Here is a 26578-nt window from a genome sequence, read left to right on the forward strand (position 1 = left end):
CTCTTGAGGATGGTTGCTGCTTCTATGGGGACTGTGATGACGTCCCAGATGCTGAGATGGGTCGTCCTACTGGGGGTGCTACAGCTTATACAAGCAGGTTAGAAAAATAAAAAAAATAAATCTAAATGATCAATTACTACAAGAAACATACAGTATCAGCTACACAATATGACCATATTTGTCTTTATTTGTTTACAGACTTCATGAATGATTTTGCGGGAATGGGTGAAATGTGGCCAACAACAACAGGTAAATATGTTATTGTTATTTTTTTTGTATTAGATTTGCAAAGAGCGTAGAATTATTGAAAGCTATCTGTAAAATTGTAATTCTAAATTTGTCTTTTTTTTTAAGTAAGACAAAAATAACAGTAGGTCTGTCTTTTTCTGTTCTCAGCGTTCTCTATGACAAATGTGCCGGTCATTACAGGTATGAAGTTTCTTCTTCTTCTTTTTTAATGTTAACATACATTTAATGTTGAAATAAATTTTACACTTTACAGAATTTAATGATGACGTGTATACATTATTACACTATTACACTACAAATTAACTGTAAATTATTCATAGCCAAGTGTTTAAACATGGCTCTATGGTGCAATCAAAACATTACTCAAATAAAGTATTTTGTACATATCATATGTTTATAATCTGTCCATCTTGGTTTAGTTCAACCGAATCCTGATCATCAGTCCACGATCTGCAGCACATGGGGAAATTTCCACTTCAAGACCTTCGATGGTCAATTCTTCCAAGTGCCGGACACATGCAACTACGTTCTGACGGTGATGTGCGACGTGGCCACGTCTGATTTTAACATCCAAATGCAAAGAGAGACTGTGAATGGCTCAATCACTTTTAGCACAGTCACAATAAAGCTGGAGGGGACAATCATCAAAATCACTAACGGCGACATCACCATGGGAGAAGAAATGTAAGTTTCTACACTACAGCAAAAGAAAACAACATTCTTGAAAACAATCATTAAAAGATGTTCCAGTCTTTAGAAGATGAATTTGAAAAGAAAAAAGTGCAAGATTTTTTTTTGTTTTTTTACGAAGTGTTTATTTATGTTGTCAAACAAATCAAATATTCAAAAAATGGGGTTACAAAAGAAAACCTAATAAAATATGACTATTTTAATCTATTTTGGTTTAATAAAATATTTTATTAAAAAACAAGACAAACAAGAAAATGTTTCCTTTTTTCTTTCTTGTATTTTTTAATTATTGCTGACATTTTTTTGTTGCTCCGACAGTGTGTTTGTTCCGACTTATAAGAATGGAATTAAAATTGAGGGAAGTCCAACAAGTGTCAAGATCTCAAACAAACATGGAGTGACTGTCTTCTGGGAAGAAGACAACTCTTTAACTGTACGATTCAATATTATCTCTGAGCACACATTATTTTATCTTCGAGCTTGATTTCAGACTTCTGAACATCGCTGCACATCATAAGACAAACATGCAGTACCTAAATAAGCAATAGCAAATTAGACTTTTAATTCTTTGTTAATTTTTTTGTAAAATAAACAGATAGATAGATAAAAAGTGTTTTAGTAATTTAAAAACTTTCTGTCTCTCCTCTGACATTATTTCGTTATATGATGTCCCCCAGATTGAACTTCCTGAGAAGTACAAAGGTCAGACGTGTGGACTCTGTGGAGACTTTAATGGCAACAAGCATGACGATATCACTGTTAGCGGTAAACATGGTGTTTTTAACTCATTAATGATTAGATTTTTCATATAAAGATTTACATACAGCAAGCTGAGTCATCTGTCGACATATAATGATTTTAAACACTAAGGTTTACTTTATATATCTTAGGTTCAGCCACATGGAAAGTTTCAACACCAACTGAAACCTGTGAGGATGTAACACTTCCACCCATCGATCAGTGTGACCAGGTAGAGTATGAGAAAAAAAATTCATTTTAGATGCTCTCTTAAAGTAAAACAATGGGAAATGTTTCATTAAAATGCTTAATCTTGGTTCCAATGAGACAGTCCTTTTAAATGAAAAAAATTTTTCACCCTAGACCAGTGTTTGCCAGCAGTATCTCAGCAGTCCGGGGTTTAGTGACTGTTACAGTGTGATGGACATGAGTTCATTTGAAGAAGCCTGTGTAAACGACCTGTGTCAGTGCTATGGCAATCACGACTGTCTCTGCAACACACTCACAGAGATTTCACGACAGTGCACTCATGCTGGAGGAAAACCGGAAACATGGAGGACTGAACAGCTCTGTCGTGAGTATCAGTAATGATGACAAAGAAAAATGCCCCCATAGTGTTGTAATATGTGGTATGATTCTAGTTTTTGAAGAATCACCACAGATATTGCCATGCAAAACCATAGTGACAGTGTCTGAAGAAGACAAATACATACTAAATTACCCAAATAAATCGCCCATAACCTAAATTAATACATTAAATAAATTAAGATTCTGAAAACATATTAAAACATAAATACAAACACTCAAAACACTGAAGAAAATATGATGCAGTAATGCTAATATGTTTGTGGAGCAGCAAAGACATGTCCTCTGAACATGCAATACATGGAGTGTGGGAGTCCGTGCAAAAACACCTGCTCAGATCCAGATGGAAATCTAATGTGTAAAGAACACTGTGTGGACGGCTGTTTCTGCCCTTTTGGTAATTCAACAATATCCTAAGTTAAGCACTTGCATATTTAAATCTGTTCAATTAAAGCCTTTTTTCCAAATTAAATGGTATCATGCCTATTCTTTGTAAAGGCACTGTGGAAGACGACATCGGTCAGAGCGGCTGTGTTCCTGTGGACGAGTGCCCTTGTGTGCACGACGGCATGGTATATCAATCAGGAGAGTCTTACGAACAAGCTTGCAAAAAATGGTAACTTTTTATTTATTTTAAAATCACATTTAAATTAACATTCCCCTTGCTAACACTGCTGCCGTACTGTGCCAGTGTGTGTGATGCAGGACGCTGGACTTGTACGTACCTGAAATGTCCCGGAATCTGCTCGGTTGTTGGAGGTTCTCACATCACAACCTATGATGGAAAGACCTTCACCTTCAGCGGCAACTGTGACTACATCTTCACTAAGGTCTGTCAGTACAGCAGAGGATCCCATTATACATTATATAGGTTTCCATACCCCTGAATATAATATGAACTGTATCATTTTTTAATTCCAGCACTCTAATGACAGTGACATTGCAGTCTTGGGAAATCTGGCTAAGTGTGATCCGACCCGATCAGACACATGTCTAAATTCAGTTACCCTTGTCGTCTCAGAGACCACTGTAAGCACTGGGTTTGAGTATTTTTATTCTTTAATCATTCTTACTAATAATAATACTTATAGAGACTACTACTTCTACTATGAGAATCATATAAATATTGTCCTTTTGTTGATGTTTTACTCATTAAACAGATCAGTTTTTCCTCTGGTGGGTCTGTGACAGTGAATGGAATCAGTCCATATATGCTCCCTTTCACCACAGGTTTGTTCTTAAATATAAAAATCATACTTTTTCATCATTATTAAAAAAAAAGTATCATTTACCTTTTTAATTGTCCCAGGTCCTGTGAGAGTTTTCCAGCCCTCTTCCTCTTTCATCATTGCTGATATGAAGAGTCTCCGTCTAGAGATCCAGTTGGCTCCAGTCATGCAGTTGTATATTGTAGCCAGCACCGAAAAGAAAGGAAAGATGACTGGTGAGTTCATAAAAAACATCAAAAAAAAATAAAGACTGCAGGTAAATGTGTGGAATTAATTTTTTGGATACATTTTATTTCTTTTCTTTTTTTTCTTTTTCATATAGATGTCTCAAAGCTAATTGTTATGGACTCAAATCCACATAATTTTGATTTTAAGAGCATCAATAGAACCACTTTTTTACCTTGCTTTTCTCAGGTCTTTGTGGGAACTATAACGACATCCAATCAGATGACTTCAAAACATCAGGCATCATAGAGGGCACACCAACATCCTTTGTCAACTTTTGGAAACAAAATTGCCCAGATCTTGAAATCACATTTGACAACCCCTGCAGCTTGAATATAGACACAGGTGCTTAACATGCTCACAGTATCCATTTTGCAGTTGATAATTTGAAAATACTTGATGTAGCAGAACAAAAATACTTGCTGAGCTAAAGAAAGGAAGCAAACAAATCTTCTCTGATGTTTTTTCCTCACAGAGCAACTTGCAAAAGACTGGTGTTCCCGTCTTACAAACCCAAATGGCAGCTTTGCTGCATGTCACTCCGAAATATGTCCTGAGATGTACTACCAAGTAAGTCTTTAAACTGACCATGCAATCATAACTGAACAATTTCTATTGGCATACAGTATTGCAGTATTTACCATAAATTATTTAAATATTTTGAATTCATATGTCCTTGTAATCAAAGGTTATAAGTTCACACCCTCAGTGTATGAAATTGCACTGTATTTACTTAACACTCACCAGACACCTTATTAGGTACACATATTAAAATTCTTGTTAACACTTTGTCCTTCTAGATAGGCTACTAAATATTTTAAGGTGGAAACATATGAATTAAACAGGTGCAACACTTATTCACATGCAACTGCTACTTCATCTCTATCCTATTTCGAATGAGCAGAAACCTGTAAGAAATAGAGCAATCTGTAGCTAAAATAACATGGAAAATGTAGGCTTTTGTTATTTTCATCACAAACAATATTTGCTCTGCAAAAAGCAGCAATAATGCTGACAGCGTTGCTAGCTCGGCATGTAGTAGGAAAAACAATAGTGTTCCAATAAGCCTGAGTATTGCCTGAGTATTGTCCATCCCTATCATATGATGATTTCCTCCAGCAGGACAATGCACCATGTTACAGAGCTCAGAGATAGTTAGTTCACTATATGAACTATAGTATAGTTCAATAAACAGAGATAATTATTTCACTATATGCAAATGGTCTCCAGAGTCAAAAGATCTCAGTCCAATGAATCACCTTTGGGATTGAATGTGCAACTAACAAAATCACATGAGCCAATACTTTATTCACAATTCACAACAGAACATTTAGAGAATGTTTAAATAGAGTATGTTTTATACTTTTATTCACTAAATATGATTATTGTCATTTAGAATTCGATGCCTGCTACAGGACTCAAAAAAGCAGGCACAAAAGAGTCAGCTGGGAGACCATCTAGCAACTAGTTAAGTTAATTGACATCAGGTCTGTAACATGACTATCCATAAAAAGGAAGTCTTACAGAGAGTCTCTCAGAAGTAAAGATGGGCAAAGGCTCTCTAATCTGTGAAAGAGTGTGTAAAAAGATTATGAAATACTTTGGAAACAACAGTTCTCAAGGTCAAATTGCAAAGGCTTTGCATATTGCATATCATCTACAATGCAACATCATCAAAAGATTCATAGAAACTGAAGAAATCTCTGTGCGTAAGGAACATGGTCAGACGACACTGCATCTAAAACTTCATATGATCCAATCAGTTCCTGATTTTTGCCTTGTTTGAATAGTTTTGAAAATTGAATCTGTTTTTCTCTGCAGTGGTGTGTCTATGACACCTGCAAATGTGCAGATATTAGGAAGTGTATGTGTGCAGCCGTGTCCAACTATGCCCACGCCTGTGCTGCCAGAGGAATCATTCTCCAGGACTGGATGGATTCTGAGCCCTGTGGTGAGAACTTTATAAAGAACACATACTAACAAATAATTATACTGTATATGCACTATTACAAATCTGCTTCTGTCTATCTCTGGCTACACAGATATTATTTCGAAGTGTTCAGGCAACATGAAGTACTCCTACGGTGTGACCAGCTGTGGCAGCACCTGCCGCTCTCTCAGTGAACAAGACAACATCTGCCAAGGATCCTTCACACCTGTAGATGGTTGCATCTGTTCTGAGGGAACCTACCTCAGTGAAGGCGACAGTTGTGTACATGCTGACCAGTGTCCTTGTTACTATGGCAACCAGGTCATAGAGCCATCAGCAGTGTTCTACAAAGATGGCGCTAAATGGTATAAAGTACAGCTTAACATAGTTTATGCATAATGTATCCATTAACCTTTTTGTATCCAATAGCCCTTTTACTGCCAAATGGCAAACAATTTAACAATACTGACAAGCGTTGTTAACTATTATTGGTAGATTTAATAATTATTTGCACTGTTTCAAATTACAGCACCTGTAACCTTGGCAAACTGCACTGCTCCAGTAAAGAAGGTGATTGGCAATTAGCTTTTCCGCATTACTACCATTTAATTTCAAACTTGCGTCACTGCTGGTATGATATGTGCTACTTTTCGCCACCTCATTCCTTTTGTGTTTTTAGACTGTGTGGCTCCAATGACATTCTTCAAATGCTCAAATCATGGAGAAAAAGGAACAGAGTGTCAAATGACTTGTGAGAAGCAAGACCCAAACAACTGTGTGAGTTTTGCATGGAATACAGGAATAACTGAAAGAACGAAATGATCAGTTGCAACATTTTTATGTATTTCATAAAATCCTGTTTGTTTAGTATTAAATGCAGTATTTTCCGGTGCTGAATGGCGAAAAAACCTATTATACAGTGTAGATAACATGCAACAGATGTCTTGTGATACAGGGAAATGATGACTTAGCAATTTTGTTCTGGCAACAGGTGAGCATGGGATGTGTATCAGGGTGTATATGTCCAGATGGCCTTCTGGCTGATGGAAAAGGTGGGTGTGTGGAGAGGAAAAAATGTCCATGTACTCACAATGGAGTCATCTATTCTCCTGGCGAGCAAGTTCAACAGGACTGCAACACCTGGTGAGTTAATCAAAGCTGTTATAATGTATCCTTATCCTATCATTCAACATATCCAGTACTAGTCAGTAAATCAGACACACTTGAAGCACGTCTACAAGTAAGGATGTGCATTTCCAATAATATTATCCAGTTAAATATACAGAAATCAGCAACAAGTAAGCAAAAAGTAGTTTTTTATTTTGTGAATTTACTCTATATTTCAGCACATGCACAAACGGTATGTGGACTTGTACTGAAAAGGTGTGCTACGGCACCTGTACCATCTATGGTGAAGGCCATTTCAGGACTTTTGATGGCAAAAGATATTCCTTTCACGGAGACTGTGAACACACCATATCCCATGTATGTTTGACTACCAATAAAAAAAGTCAATATTAAAATCTGTCACATACCTTTCACAATAAATATGCTTACATTTAAAAAATATGAAAAGCATGAGATTTTATATAAGAGGTTTTAAGTGTCAATTATCTCAAGCATTATAACCTAGAATATCTCTGATGTGTGTAACCCCTCTAGGATTATTGCGATACGAACCCCAGTCCCTCCTTCCGCCTGGTCACAGAGAACATCCCTTGTGCCACCACCAACTCCATTTGCTCCAAGTCCATCAATCTGTTCTTTGGGGTGAGCTTATTTCATAACACCCAGTCAGCACAGGTGCATTAGTAAAGCTAAAATGTGCAATATAAAACATGTTAAGACATTTTTTATATCCCACAGAAATATGAGATGATTTTATCGGAGGAGGAAGATGTGAAGGTTGTTGAAAGCAACGGCATTGAATACAGATATAAAATTACTTCTGCAGGCATATATGTTGTCATAGAGGTTGAAGGCCTTTTGAACTTAATTTGGGATAAAAAGACAAGTGTGATGATCCAACTGAATCACAAATTAAAGGTATGCTTTCATTAAAGGTACACCCAGAGATAAAACTTTGTTCATCTACACACCTAAAACATCTACATAATCTCTATGGCAGGGCAAAGTGTGTGGACTCTGTGGAAACTTTGATGGTAATGCGAACAATGACTTTATGAAGCACAATGGAGAAGTGGTGACAGATCCAGATGATTTTGGGAATAGCTGGAAGGTGAAATCCAGCTGCCCTGATGTGGCAAACGTGATGCATCCCTGTGACGCAAACCCACATCGACGTACCTGGGCTATCAAACAATGCAGAATCATCACAAGCCCTGTCTTTACAGACTGCCATTCACTTGTAAGTAACAAAATTGAAATGATCAATCATCACTGAAATGGAATGAATGTGTGTAGTTTAGTATGTTACAATTTATTGCATTACACTAATGCAATTATCACGGTAACCCTGATTTTCCTGTCTCTAGGTGGATTCTGGCCCATACTATGATGCCTGTGTAAGGGACGCCTGCGCATGTGACAGTGGGGGTGACTGTGATTGTCTCTGTACTGCAGTGGCAGCTTATGCTGCTGAATGCCGTAAAAGAGGTGCTTGTGTGGCATGGCGAAGACCAGACTTTTGCCGTAAGTCCTATTTTTTCAGACATTTTATTTTGACTATACACTGCAACCAATTTACCAATTAGGTGAGGAATGCATTTATTGATTTGCAGATTTTCGCACAATAAACATGGACAATTATTTATTATAAAAAAATATTATCCAAAATGTTTTACAATTATTTATAGTTATTTATATCATAGTTTAAATTATATAGTTAAATAGTTAAAATGTTATATTGTATTATTATTTATTATTATTTATTATTATTTTGAGAACAAGGAAACAACTAAATCTATACATAGAAGAACATAAGTAATTAAATGTTTATTTAATAAAAGAACAATGTTTGTATCCCTTATCCTTAAGGGCCATAAATATGCCCATAGATGAAATAACTCTCAAATATAACCACTAAATTCAAGTGATTGTTCCTGCAGCTTTGTTCTGTGACTACTACAATGGTCCAGGAGAATGTGAGTGGCACTATAAACCCTGTGGCTCTACTTGCATGAAAACCTGCAAAAACCTCCCAGGAACTTGCTCTGATCAAATTCCTCCTCTTGAGGGTAAGAAATAATCATTTTACCATAACACTAATAGGTTTAATACTAATGTCTTTTTTTATTCTATTCTATTTTTTATCTTTTAGGATGTTTTCTTCAGTGCCCTTCAGATAGGCCATATTTCAGGGAGGAGACTATGAATTGTGTCACAGAGGAACAATGTAAAGACTGTTTATATAATGGAACAGTATTTCCACGGGGATCAGTCATTTACCAAACCACAGATGGGAATAGTGTATGTTTCACAGCTCTGTGTGATTCCAATGGTGAAATAATAAGAATTGTTACTGAATGCATTTCAACCTCAACACCCTTCATTTTCACAACTACACCTGAAACTACTCAAACTACTTCAGAGACACCCACAACCACATTCACTACTACCCCTACTAGAACATCAACACCTACGTCAACAGAAACACCATACACAGTGACATCCACTACTACTCCAACTACAGGAACATCGACACCTACGTCAACAGAAAAATCCCCTACAACTGTTACAGTGACACCTACACCAACAGAAACACCATCTACAATCACATTCACTACTCCTGAAACATCAACACCTACGTCAACAGAAACATCATCTACAGTCACTTCCACTACTGCCTCAACTACTGGAACATCAACACCTACATCAACAGAAACATCACCTTCAACTGTTACAGTAACGTCCGCATCAACAGAAACACCATCTACAATTAGTACAACTACTGAAACAACAACACCATCCGTTTGTACTGATAAATGCTCATGGTCAGATTGGATTGATGACAGCACACCCAGTACAGAGCCAGAAGGATTTGAAACTGAATCCATTGATGCATTGTGGAATTCAAAAAAGATTGTCTGTCAGAGCCCTGAAGATGTTGAATGTAGGGCAGTAAATTATCCCAAAAAGTCACTGGAAGATTTAGGACAGACAATGTTTTGCAACACATCATTTGGGCTGTCATGTTCAAATGAAGACAATGCAAATGGCATGCCACCACTTTGTTATAATTATGAAATACGTGTCAAATGTTGTAAACCAGATGACCATTGTACTACTACAACATCTCCAAGTACACTGACATCTACTACTTCAACAGCCACTGTGACACCAACAGCTACAACTGTTACAGTAACGCCCATATGGACAGAAACATCATCCACAATCACATCCACTGAAACACCAACCACAGAAAAATCAACACCTACCTCACCAGAAACATCACCTACAACTGCTACAGTGCCTCCTACATCAACAGAAATACCATCTACAATCACATTCACTACTCCTGAAACATCAACAACTACGTCAACAGAAATACCATCTACAGTCACTTCCACTACTGCCTCAACTACTGGAACATCAACACCTACATCAACAGAAACATCACCTTCAACTGTTACAGTAACGTCCGCATCAACAGAAACACCATCTACAATTAGTACAACTACTGAAACAACAACACCATCCGGTTGTACTGATAAATGCTCATGGTCAGATTGGATTGATGACAGCACACCCAGTACAGAGCCAGAAGGATTTGAAACTGAATCCATTGATGCTTTGTGGAATTCAAAAAAGATTGTCTGTCAGAGCCCTGAAGATGTTGAATGTAGGGCAGTAAATTATCCCAAAAAGTCACTAGAAGATTTGGGACAGACACTGTTTTGCAACACATCATTTGGGCTGTCATGTTCAAATGAAGACAATGCAAATGGCATGCCACCACTTTGTTATAATTATGAAATACGTGTCAAATGTTGTAAACCAGATGACCATTGTACTACTACAACATCTCCAAGTACACTGACATCTACTACTTCAACAGCCACTGTGAAACCAACAGCTACAACTGTTACAGTAACGCCCATATGGACAGAAACATCATCCACAATCACATCCACTGAAACACCAACCACAGAAAAATCAACACCTACCTCACCAGAAACATTACCTACAACTGCTACAGTGCCTCCTACATCAACAGAAATACCATCTACAATCACATTCACTACTCCTGAAACATCAACACCAACGTCAACAGAAACACCATCTACAGTCACTTCCACTACTGCCTCAACTACTGGAACATCAACACCTACATCAACAGAAACATCACCTTCAACTGTTACAGTAACGTCCGCATCAACAGAAACACCATCTACAATTAGTACAACTACTGAAACAACAACACCATCCATTTGTACTGATAAATGCTCATGGTCAGATTGGATTGATGACAGCACACCCAGTACAGAGCCAGAAGGATTTGAAACTGAATCCATTGATGCATTGTGGAATTCAAAAGATTGTCTGTCAGAGCCCTGAAGATGTTGAATGTAGGGCAGTAAATTATCCCAAAAAGTCACTAGAAGATTTGGGACAGACACTGTTTTGCAACACATCATTTGGGCTGTCATGTTCAAATGAAGACAATGCAAATGGCATGCCACCACTTTGTTATAATTATGAAATACGTGTCAAATGTTGTAAACCAGATGACCATTGTACTACTACAACATCTCCAAGTACACTGACATCTACTACTTCAACAGCCACTGTGAAACCAACAGCTACAACTGTTACAGTAACGCCCATATGGACAGAAACATCATCCACAATCACATCCACTGAAACACCAACCACAGAAAAATCAACACCTACCTCACCAGAAACATTACCTACAACTGCTACAGTGCCTCCTACATCAACAGAAATACCATCTACAATCACATTCACTACTCCTGAAACATCAACACCAACGTCAACAGAAACACCATCTACAGTCACTTCCACTACTGCCTCAACTACTGGAACATCAACACCTACATCAACAGAAACATCACCTTCAACTGTTACAGTAACGTCCGCATCAACAGAAACACCACCTACAATTAGTACAACTACTGAAACAACAACACCATCCATTTGTACTGATAAATGCTCATGGTCAGATTGGATTGATGACAGCACACCCAGTACAGAGCCAGAAGGATTTGAAACTGAATCCATTGATGCTTTGTGGAATTCAAAAAAGATTGTCTGTCAGAGCCCTGAAGATGTTGAATGTAGGGCAGTAAATTATCCCAAAAAGTCACTGGAAGATTTGGGACAGACACTGTTTTGCAACACATCATTTGGGCTGTCATGTTCAAATGAAGACAATGCAAATGGCATGCCACCACTTTGTTATAATTATGAAATACGTGTCAAATGTTGTAAACCAGATGACCATTGTACTACTACAACATCTCCAAGTACACTGACATCTACTACTTCAACAGCCACTGTGACACCAACAGCTACAACTGTTACAGTAACGCCCATATGGACAGAAACATCATCCACAATCACATCCACTGAAACACCAACCACAGAAAAATCAACACCTACCTCACCAGAAACATTACCTACAACTGCTACAGTGCCTCCTACATCAACAGAAATACCATCTACAATCACATTCACTACTCCTGAAACATCAACACCAACGCCAACAGAAACACCATCTACAGTCACTTCCACTACTGCCTCAACTACTGGAACATCAACACCTACATCAACAGAAACATCACCTTCAACTGTTACAGTAACGTCCGCATCAACAGAAACACCATCTACAATTAGTACAACTACTGAAACAACAACACCATCCATTTGTACTGATAAATGCTCATGGTCAGATTGGATTGATGACAGCACACCCAGTACAGAGCCAGAAGGATTTGAAACTGAATCCATTGATGCATTGTGGAATTCAAAAAAGATTGTCTGTCAGAGCCCTGAAGATGTTGAATGTAGGGCAGTAAATTATCCCAAAAAGTCACTGGAAGATTTGGGACAGACACTGTTTTGCAACACATCATTTGGGCTGTCATGTTCAAATGAAGACAATGCAAATGGCATGCCACCACTTTGTTATAATTATGAAATACGTGTCAAATGTTGTAAACCAGATGACCATTGCACTACTACAACATCACCAAGTACACTGACATCTACTACTTCAACAGCCACTGTGACACCAACAGCTACAACTGTTACAGTAACGCCCATATGGACAGAAACATCAACCACAATCACATCCACTGAAACACCAACTACAGAAAAAACAACACCTACCTCACCAGAAACATCACCTACAACTGCTACAGTGCCTCCTACATCAACAGAAATACCATCTACAATCACATTCACTACTCCTGAAACATCAACACCTACGTCAACAGAAACACCATCTACAGTCACTTCCACTACTGCCTCAACTACTGGAACATCAACACCTACATCAACAGAAACATCCCCTACAACTGTTACAATAACACCCACATCAACAGAAACTCCATCCACAATCACATCCAGTACCGCATCGACTACTGGAACATCAACACCTACACCAACAGAAACATCACCTTCAACTGTTACAGTAACGTCAGCATCAACAGAAACACCATCTACAATTAGTACAACTACTGAAACAACAACACCACTCATTTGTGCTGATAAATGCTCATGGTCAGATTGGATTGATGACAGCACACCCAGTACAGAGCCAGAAGGATTTGAAACTGAATCCATTGATGCTTTGTGGAATTCAAAAAAGATTGTCTGTCAGAGCCCTGAAGATGTTGAATGTAGGGCAGTAAATTATCCCAAAAAGTCACTGGAAGATTTGGGACAGACACTGTTTTGCAACACATCATTTGGGCTGTCATGTTCAAATGAAGACAATGCAAATGGCATGCCACCACTTTGTTATAATTATGAAATACGTGTCAAATGTTGTAAACCAGATGACCATTGTACTTCTACAACATCACCAAGTACACTGACATCTACTACTTCAACAGCCACTGTGACACCAACAGCTACAACTGTTACAGTAACGCCCATATGGACAGAAACATCATCCATAATCACATCCACTGCAACACCAACTACAGAAAAAACAACACCTACCTCACCAGAAACATCACCTACAACTGCTACAGTGCCTCCTACATCAACAGAAATACCATCTACAATCACATTCACTACTCCTGAAACATCAACACCTACGTCAACAGAAACACCATCTACAGTCACTTCCACTACTGCCTCAACTACTGGAACATCAACACCTACATCAACAGAAACATCCCCTACAACTGTTACAATAACACCCACATCAACAGAAACTCCATCCACAATCACGTCCAGTACCGCATCGACTTCTGGAACATCAACAACTACATCAACAGAAACATCACCTTCAACTGTTACAGTAACGTCAGCATCAACAGAAACACCATCTACAATTAGTACAACTACTGAAACAACAACACCACTCATTTGTGCTGATAAATGCTCATGGTCAGATTGGATTGATGACAGCACACCCAGTACAGAGCCAGAAGGATTTGAAACTGAATCCATTGATGCATTGTGGAATTCACAAAAGATTGTCTGTCAGAGCCCTGAAGATGTTGAATGTAGGGCGGTAAATTATCCCAAAAAGTCACTGGAAGATTTGGGACAGACACTGTTTTGCAACACGTCATTTGGGCTGTCATGTTCAAATGAAGACAATGCAAATGGCATGCCACCACTTTGTTATAATTATGAAATACGTGTCAAATGTTGTAAACCAGATGACCATTGTACTACTACAACATCTCCAAGTACACTGACATCTACTACTTCAACAGCCACTGTGACACCAACAGCTACAACTGTTACAGTAACGCCCATATGGACAGAAACATCATCCACAATCACATCCACTGCAACACCAACTACAGAAAAATCAACACCTACCTTACCAGAAACATCACCTACAACTGCTACAGTGCCTCCTACATCAACAGAAATACCATCTACAATCACATTCACTACTCCTGAAACATCAACACCTACGTCAACGGAAACACCATCTACAGTCACTTCCACTACTGCCTCAACTACTGGAACATCAACACCTACATCAACAGAAACATCCCCTACAACTGTTACAATAACACCCACATCAACAGAAACTCCATCCACAATCACGTCCAGTACCGCATCGACTACTGGAACATCAACACCTACATCAACAGAAACATCACCTTCAACTGTTACAGTAACGTCAGCATCAACAGAAACACCATCTACAATTAGTACAACTACTGAAACAACAACACCACTCATTTGTACTGATAAATGCTCATGGTCAGATTGGATTGATGACAGCACACCCAGTGCAGAGCCAGAAGGATTTGAAACTGAATCCATTGATGCTTTGTGGAATTCAAAAAAGATTGTCTGTCAGAGCCCTGAAGATGTTGAATGTAGGGCAGTAAATTATCCCAAAAAGTCACTGGAAGATTTGGGACAGACACTGTTTTGCAACACATCATTTGGGCTGTCATGTTCAAATGAAGACAATGCAAATGGCATGCCACCACTTTGTTATAATTATGAAATACGTGTCAAATGTTGTAAACCAGATGACCATTGCACTACTACAACATCACCAAGTACACTGACATCTACTACTTCAACAGCCACTGTGACACCAACAGCTACAACTGTTACAGTAACGCCCATATGGACAGAAACATCATCCATAATCACATCCACTGCAACACCAACTACAGAAAAAACAACACCTACCTCACCAGAAACATCACCTACAACTGCTACAGTGCCTCCTACATCAACAGAAATACCATCTACAATCACATTCACTACTCCTGAAACATCAACACCTATGTCAACGGAAACACCATCTACAGTCACTTCCACTACTGCCTCAACTACTGGAACATCAACACCTACATCAACAGAAACATCACCTTCAACTGTTACAGTAACGTCTGCATCAACAGAAACACCATCTACAATTAGTACAACTACTGAAACAACAACACCATCCATTTGTACTGATAAATGCTCATGGTCAGATTGGATTGATGACAGCACACCCAGTACAGAGCCAGAAGGATTTGAAACTGAATCCATTGATGCATTGTGGAATTCAAAAAGGATTGTCTGTCAGAGCCCTGAAGATGTTGAATGTAGGGCAGTAAATTATCCCAAAAAGTCTCTGGAAGATTTGGGACAGACACTGTTTTGCAACACATCATTTGGGCTGTCATGTTCAAATGAAGACAATGCAAATGGCATGCCACCACTTTGTTATAATTATGAAATACGTGTCAAATGTTGTAAACCAGATGACCATTGTACTACTACAACATCTCCAAGTACACTGACATCTACTACTTCAACAGCCACTGTGACACCAACAGCTACAACTGTTACAGTAACGCCCATATGGACAGAAACATCATCCACAATCACATCCACTGAAACACCAACTACAGAAAAATCAACACCTACCTCACCAGAAACATCACCTACAACTGCTACAGTGCCTCCTACATCAACAGAGATACCATCTACAATCACATTCACTACTCCTGAAACATCAACACCTACGTCAACAGAAACACCATCTACTGTCACTTCCACTACTGCCTTAACTACTGGAACATCAACACCTACATCAACAGAAACATCCCCTACAACTGTTACAATAACACCCACATCAACAGAAACTCCATCCACAATCACGTCCAGTACCGCATCGACTTCTGGAACATCAACACCTACATCAACAGAAACATCACCTTCAACTGTTACAGTAACGTCAGCATCAACAGAAACACCATCTACAATTAGTACAACTACTGAAACAACAACACCACTCATTTGTACTGATAAATGCTCATGGTCAGATTGGATTGATGACAGCACACCCAGTACAGAGCCAGAAGGATTTGAAACTGAATCCATTGATGCATTGTGGAATTCACAAAAGATTGTCTGTCAGAGCCCTGAAGATGTTGAATGTAGGGCAGTAAATTATCCCAAAAAGTCACTGGAAGATTTGGGACAGACACTGTTTTGCAACACGTCATTTGGGCTGTCATGTTCAAATGAAGACAATGCAAATGGCATGCAACCACTTTGTTATAATTATGAAATACGTGTCAAATGTTGTAAACCAGATGACCATTGTATTACTACAACATCTCCAAGTACACTGACATCTACTACTTCAACAGCCACTGTGACACCAACAGCTACAACTGTTACAGTAACGCCCATATGGACAGAAACATCATCCACAATCACATCCACTGCAACACCAACTACAGAAAAATCAACACCTACCTTACCAGAAACATCACCTACAACTGCTACAGTGCCTCCTACATCAACAGAAATACCATCTACAATCACATTCACTACTCCTGAAACATCAACACCTATGTCAACAGAAACACCATCTACAGTCACTTCCACTACTGCCTCAACTACTGGAACATCAACACCTACATCAACAGAAACATCACCTTCAACTGTTACAGTAACGTCAGCATCAACAGAAACACCATCTACAATTAGTACAACTACTGAAACAACAACACCACTCATTTGTACTGATAAATGCTCATGGTCAGATTGGATTGATGACAGCACACCCAGTACAGAGCCAGAAGGATTTGAAACTGAATCCATTGATGCATTGTGGAATTCACAAAAGATTGTCTGTCAGAGCCCTGAAGATGTTGAATGTAGGGCAGTAAATTATCCCAAAAAGTCACTGGAAAATTTGGGACAGACACTGTTTTGCAACACGTCATTTGGGCTGTCATGTTCAAATGAAGACAATGCAAATGGCATGCAACCACTTTGTTATAATTATGAAATACGTGTCAAATGTTGTAAACCAGATGACCATTGTACTACTACAACATCTCCAAGTACACTGACATCTACTACTTCAACAGCCACTGTGACACCAACAGCTACAACTGTTACAGTAACGCCCATATGGACAGAAACATCATCCACAATCACATCCACTGCAACACCAACTACAGAAAAATCAACACCTACCTTACCAGAAACATCACCTACAACTGCTACAGTGCCTCCTACATCAACAGAAATACCATCTACAATCACATTCACTACTCCTGAAACATCAACACCTACGTCAACAGAAACACCATCTACAGTCACTTCCACTACTGCCTCAACTACTGGAACATCAACACCTACATCAACAGAAACATCCCCTACAACTGTTACAATAACACCCACATCAACAGAAACTCCATCCACAATCACATCCAGTACCGCATCGACTACTGGAACATCAACACCTACATCAACAGAAACATCACCTTCAACTGTTACAGTAACATCGGCATCAACAGAAACACCATCTACAATTAGTACAACTTCTGAAACAACAACACCACTCATTTGTACTGATAAATGCTCATGGTCAGATTGGATTGACGACAGCACACCCAGTACAGAGCCAAAAGGATTTGAAACTGAATCCATTGATGCTTTGTGGAATTCAAAAAAGATTGTCTGTCAGAGCCCTGAAGATGTTGAATGTAGGGCAGTCAATTATCCCAAAAAGTCTCTGGAAGATTTGGGACAGACACTGTTTTGTAACAAATCATTTGGACTATCATGTTCTAATGAAGATAATGAAAATGGCACACCACCAGTTTGTCATAATTACGAAATACGTGTCAAATGTTGTAAACCAGATGACCATTGTACTACTACAACATCTCCAAGTACAGTAACATATACTACTTCACCAACCACTGTAACACCAACAGCTACAACTGTTACAGTAACGCCCATATCAACAGAAACATCAACAATCACGTCCACTACTACCTCAACTACTGGAACATTGACACCTACCTCACCAGAAACATCACCTACAACTGTCACAGTGCCTCCTACATCAACAGAAATTATTTACACAAGTACTTCCAGTGCTACACCAACTACTGGAAAATCAGTGCCTACGTCAACAGAAACATCACCTACAACTGTTACAATAGCACCCACATCAACAGAAACACCATCCACAATCACTTCCACTACTACCTCAACTACTGGAACATCGACACCTACGTCAACAGAAACATCACCAACAACTGTTACAGTGACGTCTACATCAACAAAAACACTGTCCACAATCACATTCTCGTCTACCGTTACTACTGGTACATCAATAGAAACAGCATCTACAACTGTTATAACACCTACATCAACATATACAAGCACTATGATCACACCATCTACTTCAACAATGACACCTACATTAACAAAAATATCATCCTCAAGTAGCACGACTACTGGCACAACACCCACATCTACAAAGACATCTACAAGGATCTCCCCTACTACAACAAAGTTCATTGTACATACAGTGCCAGTTCACAGCACCACCTCAAAACCACCAGAACGACAATGTGCATGCAAATATTTAAATGTATCATACCCATCAAGTAAGCACTGTTCCAACTTTACAGTATGTTTAATCCTTCATGTGTACATTATCTTGACCCTACATTTAAAGTTCATGGTTTTTTTAATGATCTTACTGTTTACCTCCTCTTTTATGATAATTACAGACTCAACAATCTACAATCGAACAGATCAGGCAGGTTGGTGCTATACTGCCTATTGCAACTCCACTTGTAATATAGTGGTACAGTCTCGGCAATGCATACCACCAAAAGAACCAAAAGACTGTGTACAATCTAATAGAAAGGTAATTTCATAAGACTACAGTAGAAGTACACTTATGCAAATGTTTTGTAATTTTTCATTAATAAAACACTAAATTAAGTACATATTGTATAACTACTAAATGACTGGAGTACTAATTGTTAAGAAAATAATACCTGAACTTTTTATAGTTTTATAGTGTGTGTTTATTATAGTTTTTTTTATTTGTCTCTGATTGTGCTATCCAGCATAAGGAGTCATGGATTGAAGACTGCAAAAACAATACCTGCATGAATGGCAGTGTCACCTCAAAACCTCTACAGTGTGACAAATATGACATGCCAACATGTACTAATGGAATTAAACCTAAGAAGGTGTTTTATAACAATGGCTGCTGCTTTAAGTATGAGTGTGAATGTGAGTTAAAATCATGCTCATGTGCTTTTAATTGATATAAAAAAATGTATTAAATGTGATTAACACTAATTAAGGGCATTCTAATAGCCAGTGCACTATTTTTACATTTTAATTGTAATTAATACATTGTAATTTGGTTTGACAGGTAAATGCAGTGGCTGGGGTGACCCACATTACCAAACATTCGATGGAACATACTATGCTTTCCAAGGAAACTGCACTTATGTTTTGTTCCAAGAAATCATCCCGAAATACAATATCAGTGTTCATGTTAAAAACTATTATTGTGATGTTAAAAATGATCTCGCCTGCCCTGAGTATGTGATTGTAAACTACAAATCTTATAAAATCAAGCTGACAAGCAACACTAAAGAGGTCCAGGTAAGGCTTGCTACAACAAAACATTTACAGATTGAAAAAAATACCTAACATTTTACTCTAGAGAATAAATGTCATAACACAGAAAGGCCTTGTTTCCCTCAGGTCTATGTTAATGATGAAATAAAACAACTAACTTACATAAATAATGACTTCTTCATCACCACCTCTGGCATGTCAGTAATTGTGAACATCACTGAAATCCAAGTCGACATTTCTGTAAATCATCAAGGCTTTCAGATCAATCTCCCATTCTCCTACTTCCATGGTAATACGGAGGGACAGTGCGGTGAGTACAGTAGAAAAAGATGTGTACAAAGTAGAAAGTACATCATTTTACATTTATTCACCAGTAAAAAAATTCTCTCTACATGAATGTACTGTAATAATTTACTCTGAATTGTCCCATTACTTGCTCACTAAATTCAGATTAACTATATTTAAAACTCATTTTTAGGGGTTTGTGACAACAACCGTGCAAACGACTGCAGACGTCCTGATGGACAAATCGACCCATCGTGTGTGAATATGGCACAGCTTTGGATGGTCCCCCCAGGATGCAAAAAACCTCCACCTCCACCTGTACCTCCAGTTATACCTACCTGCATTCCAAAAATATGTGATCTTATCAAAAGCGAGTAAGGAAAAGAAAAAAATTTTAATCACTTCTCTTGGTAACGCTAATTATTACGATTTATTTTTCCTAATGCACGTAAAATGTCATCATTTACTCATCCTCAGATGTGTTTGATGTGTTTTATTTAATACAAAAATACAACAAAGTCATACGGGTTCAAAAGATGATAAAAGATGTGACCATTTTCATTTTTTGATGAAATACCTCTTTAAGATGCCTGAAATCAGAAGTTTAATTTAGTATATGTTTCTTCACAGTATGTTTATAAAATGCCATGAAGTCATTCCTTATGAAAGTTATTATGAGGCATGCAAATATGACGTATGCCACATGGCAAATGGCTCTATTGGTTGTAGCAGTCTGGAGGCATACGCTCTGCTTTGTGGCAAAGAGGGTATCTGTGTGGACTGGAGAGCATCAAATGATCTCACGAAAAAGTGCGGTAAGCAGAATGAACCTCATCATTTAAGTGTTTTTTCAAAGATGTTGTACTTGAGGGGACCCTCGTCTGTAATTGTTATTGATTTCTATAACAGAATACAAGTGCCCCAGTCACAAAGTCTATAAGGCATGCGGTCCAAAAGTTGAAAAAACCTGCAGTACAAGGTAATGTCACATCAACAAAACAACAATCTCAGTAAGTGCTGCAATTGTTATACTTCTGTTTCTGTTAACCCACAACTAGGTACAATGATATTTTTGTGGAGAAAGACTGTCAAGGCAATAATTGTCATCAAACATTCATGGAAGGCTGTTACTGTCCTGACGACAAATATCGAGTTAGTTCAACGATAGATACCTGTACATCTTATTGCGGTAAGACGAGTTGCCTCATTTGCTTACTGTAAGTTACTGGTTAATGCACTTTCACATCTTATTTCCACTGATTGTGTTTTCATTCCCTCCATGTAGATTGCATCGGCCCTGATGGATTACCTAGACAAGTATGTACAGGGCAAAACAAGATCATCCAAAAAAACATTGCAATAAGCATTTGCAATTCATAATCATCAAAACGTCTCCTAATTATCATCCGCTTGCTTTTCATTCTGCAGCCTGGGGATACATGGAGCATGAACTGTTTTGATTACACATGCTCCAATGAGACCTTTGGTATTAAAACCGTGCCTGTCGGGTGTCCGGCTGAAATACGCTGTGGACCAGAACAAAAGACAATCATTGAAAACTGCTGCCCAACCTGCGGTGAGTCAAGACTAAACTCGTCTGATTGTGCATTATTGCAGGCGACATAATGAATCTGAAGCAAATAAATATAGAACTATCTGTATATAAATGCTTTCTCAAACCATTTAGTGTGTGATCTCGAGCTGTGTCTTCAGAAGAAGTGTGATGCGGGATATGAGTTGGCAGCAAACAAATCTGCAGACAGTTGCTGTCCACCTTGTGGTAAGTCTTTTTAAACAATTGTTAAACAAAGGGTTTTCCGCACTTGAACCTGTTAACCCTGTGTTATCCTAAACCCAGATAAACGGAATCCTAGGTTATCTGTAATCACGTTTCACATGGCTCATACTAAACCTTCAATGTTAATCCTGGGCATTCATTAATAGACGTTTCACACTGTACATATCAAAACCCTGGCTTAACGTTTTTATTTGTGGTGGCACTGTCACTGATTGGACGAACAGCAGGCAATTTATTTACATGGCTTTTTATGTGTATTGCTGGTTATTTAAATGTATAAAAAAAATGTATATTGCAGCTCCGCCAAGATGGAAGAACAGATTATCATAACCGTACATAAGCCTTTTTTTGAAAGTAATTTAGTAGCAGAGATACTGCAAGCGATTAGTCCCTTGCTGAGACTTCCGTGCCTTCTTATAGAGCGCAAGAATGACATAAAAAACCATAAAGTGGGACATTCCTGTCAGTAGCAGTAGCTTTTGAACCATGGTATTTTTATAAAAATGCAATCTAAAGAAAATCTGGAATATAACGTTTTATTTTTTCTAGAGCAATAGTGTTATTACTTAAAAAGCTAACTAATAGGATTCCTATCTTTACACTTTGAGAGCTTAATATTTTATCAAGATATGTGACAAAAACACAAAAATGTACTGCATAACACAAATGTCATTTTTAAATGGGCTTAATTTTATGGCATTAACTTGAAAAAAAAGAAGCATAAATTATTATTGAACTGATTTTGTGGCTTATAAATAGTGCTGTCAAACGATTAATTCCATCCCAAAATAAACTTTATTTATATGTGTATATATATATATATATATATATATATATATATATATATATATATATATATATATATATATATATATATGTGTGTGTGTGTGTCTGTGTGTGTGTTTATAATGCATTTATTACACTATAGATTTTTGTTAATATTAGCTAATGAAAATATGGTTGTTCATTGTTTGCTTATGTTAGTTCACAGTTAGTTCACAAACACAACTTGTGATTTGAATAATGCATTAGTAAAATTAACATTAACTAAGATTAATACATTGTGTAGAAGTATTGTTCATTCTCAGTTCATGTTTGCTAATGTTGTTAACTAATAAATCTTTTGTTTATTAAGTGTTACCATATTTTTTCTTTTCTTCTGATTTTCAGTGCCCAAAGATGTATGTGTGTACAATAACACTGAATACCAGGTGAGATGTTTAATTTGTTCATTCTAAAAAATAAATCGTCATATTCAGAATGGAACAAAAGAAAATACTATTGAATAGTCTTAATATTTGACGCTTTTATCACTGTTATTTCTGTTTTCCTTCTAGCCTGGAGTTCAAATCCCCACAGATCCTTGTATCGAATGTAACTGTCTAATGGATAAAGACCCAAAGACTCAACTACATCTCGTCACGTGCGCTTCTATAGCCTGTACAGACTGCCCTGACGTAAGAATTACAATTTATTCTTGTAAACCATTATATAAACTCCTTTATATGACTCAGCTTCGAAACTATAACTATATGAACATCTAAATTATACAATTGCTTTTTGTACTCCAAGGGCTTTTTGCCTGTCAAACAAGACGGAGAATGCTGTGAAACATGCAAGCAAAACAGCTGTTTTTACAACACGCCAGACAACACCACACATATTCTCAAGGTGCATATTCTCAAACTTTCACATATTCACTTCTGCTGTTCAGCTATTAGATACTTTTGTTGTTGTTTTTTGTAGATTGGAGACACGTACGACTACAAGTGTGAGACTGTGACCTGCAAACAAACGAATGACACCTTCGTGATAGAGAAGACCAAACCGACCTGTCCTGAGATCAATGAAAACGAGTGTGTTCCTGTGAGTTCGATATATTTTGCTCAAGTTCTAAACGTGACGCACTTTCTCTGTTTATCTCCCAACACTGGAAGGTAAAGCATGTTGTTTTCATATATAGTGCTTAAAAGGTGTTGTTACTTCTGTCAACATTTACTCACCCTCGCGTTGTTCCAAACCTGTATGACTTCTTCATCTGTGGGACGCAAAAGAAGATGTTTTGGTGTTGTTCTGAACCCCGCCGACTTTGCACAGACAAAACCATTTTAAATAATATTTTGCTTGATCGTAATTACACAGGTTTGGAACAACACCAATTTTGAGTGAGCTGTCTTTTATTACGAATGTGATGTTCAAACAAAGCCCTATTTGTCCTAACAGGGAACGCTGAGACTTGATACAGATGGATGTTGCAATACTTGTAAGAAACCGCTTCCTTGTTCGAAACTACCTGATGGTCTTGCTTTTGATAAATAAGTTCCAGTATTATAAATGGCGTTTTTATTACCCCTAACATCTCAGGTGAGCTCAAGAACTGCATTCGTGTGAAAAACACCACAGATGTGGCTGTAAACGACTGCAAGTCCGTCCAACCCATAGAAGTGACGTCCTGCAGTGGCCACTGTGACACAGAATCAATGTGAGAACGCACTGGCATGCTATTTCTTGTGAAATATGCTTCACGCTTGCACACTTATATTGAATTAGCTAGCTTTTAAAGATAGCTATATTACAATTTTAACACAGAATTGTGTATTAGAAACTTTTTTATACTGAACTTTTTGGAAATCTACATAGGTATTCAATGGGCGCCAACATCATGATGCACAGCTGTTCTTGCTGTCGGGAGATGAAAACCAGCAATAAAAAAGTGCAGCTGAAGTGTTCGGATGGCCGCGTGATCGATCATGAGTACGTCTACATAGAGAGCTGTAAATGCACTCCAGTTATGTGTGAAAACCAGAAGACCAGTGGATAAAAGATCACCTTCAGTGTCTGCTATACTGCTACAATTCCATATAAATGGCAAAAAAAACTATTTTTTTTGGTGAAAGCTGCTTTTCCTTCTATAACTATTATCTCTCAAGGTATTTTGAGGGCATTTTGAACGTTTAGTTTCTTCTTTAGCAATGCAAAATAATATTATTTACATTCCAATCTTGTGAAATGAATGGTGACTATAATAAAGCAAAATAAATGGCAAAATGAAACAGCAAAATTGACTTTTTTTCCATCTTTCCTTATGAACAAACCTGAATTAACAATGAACTGTAGTCTTAATTATGAATTAAAAATAACCTATATGAATAAATGCTTTAAACAACATGATGCTAAATGCATTAAACTTTTTCCTGCAAGGTTAAGTTCAAATAAAACACGCATGCTCCATTATATTTAAAAACATATGATACTTAAAGTGTGTTGAAAAGTAGATTTCCAGAAACAGGATTTGGCACCCTATTGTTTATGAAAAAGACGTTATGAAGTTCAAATCAGAAAAAAGGTGCAAGTAAAGAGAATTTAGACCTCCATATTTACATATTTTTAGATTGCAATATTTTAAGTAATATATATTGGATCCTTTTTGTTTTAAAAGACAACTTTAAGACCTGAGCATATATTTGCGCACCGAAACTGCAATTATTTGTGACCCTGGAGCACAAAACTCTTAAGTGGTTTGGGTATATTATTAGCAATAGGCAAAAATACATTACACAAGTCAGAATAATCTATATTTCTTTTATTCCAAAACTCATTAGGATATCGGGTAAAGATCATGTTCCATTAAACGTTTATACTTTTCCTACTGTAAATATATCAAAATGTATTTTTTAATTATTGACATGCATGGCTATGGACTCATTTAGACAGCTTTAAAGACGATTTTCTCATATTTCGAATTTTTGCACCTCAGATTTTTTAAATGGTTGAATCTCAGCCAAATCTTGTCCTATCATAACAAACCATATATCAATGCATAGAGCTTGTTTATTCAGCTTTCTGATGATGCATAAATCTCACTTTTGATAAATTGACCCTTATGACCCTTATGGTTTTGTAATACAGGGTCACGTATATTATGCTTATTACATAGTATATACTTTTTTCATATATGCAATATCGACGACACCCATTTTATTGACCAAAAAATTAAGCCTGTTGTTTAAGGGACCTTTTGAATAATTCAGTAATGCTATTAACATAATTTAATACGGTCAAATTCATCCTTCGATACGTGGACTCTGACACTCAGCAAACAGTGAGAACAGAAAAGACAATGTTTACACATTTAAATACTTCCCATTTGTTTGCTGTTGCATCCAGAAAGATCTACACTCGTAAAAGTTTTCAAAGAATTAACCCTTAAACATGTCAAACTGGGCGAGATGAAGCTCTGAGTACACAACTCTGCTGAAGGGCTATTGAACCAAGGACTGTTTCTATTTGCCTTTGGATTATGCCATA

At 37.5% G+C, this 26578-nt stretch overlaps 1 protein-coding gene across 1 annotated transcript; it reads left to right on the forward strand.

Moving 5' to 3' along the window:
- muc5.1 (mucin 5.1, oligomeric mucus/gel-forming) lies at nt 1–25323 on the forward strand. Its single transcript, XM_043227691.1, has 47 exons — nt 1–97; nt 199–249; nt 397–429; nt 669–933; nt 1258–1372; nt 1617–1704; nt 1830–1909; nt 2041–2251; nt 2534–2659; nt 2761–2878; nt 2954–3092; nt 3184–3291; nt 3423–3492; nt 3572–3706; nt 3906–4061; nt 4192–4286; nt 5538–5667; nt 5759–6011; nt 6176–6216; nt 6326–6423; nt 6638–6789; nt 6993–7131; nt 7309–7416; nt 7513–7692; nt 7775–8014; nt 8142–8298; nt 8715–8843; nt 8927–10784; nt 11446–19190; nt 19317–19456; nt 19662–19830; nt 19976–20211; nt 20314–20497; nt 20666–20846; nt 21103–21287; nt 21382–21451; nt 21531–21661; nt 21758–21789; nt 21901–22048; nt 22160–22252; nt 23441–23481; nt 23608–23727; nt 23843–23941; nt 24017–24136; nt 24494–24533; nt 24635–24752; nt 24911–25323. The coding sequence occupies exons 1-47, from the start codon at nt 10–12 to the stop codon at nt 25089–25091; spliced, it is 15396 nt and encodes a 5131-aa protein (XP_043083626.1). The 5' UTR covers nt 1–9; the 3' UTR covers nt 25092–25323.
- The last annotated feature ends 1255 nt before the right edge of the window (nt 25324–26578 follow it).

Source organism: Puntigrus tetrazona, chromosome 25 (assembly GCF_018831695.1).
Source record: "Puntigrus tetrazona isolate hp1 chromosome 25, ASM1883169v1, whole genome shotgun sequence".
Lineage (NCBI taxonomy): Eukaryota > Metazoa > Chordata > Actinopteri > Cypriniformes > Cyprinidae > Puntigrus > Puntigrus tetrazona.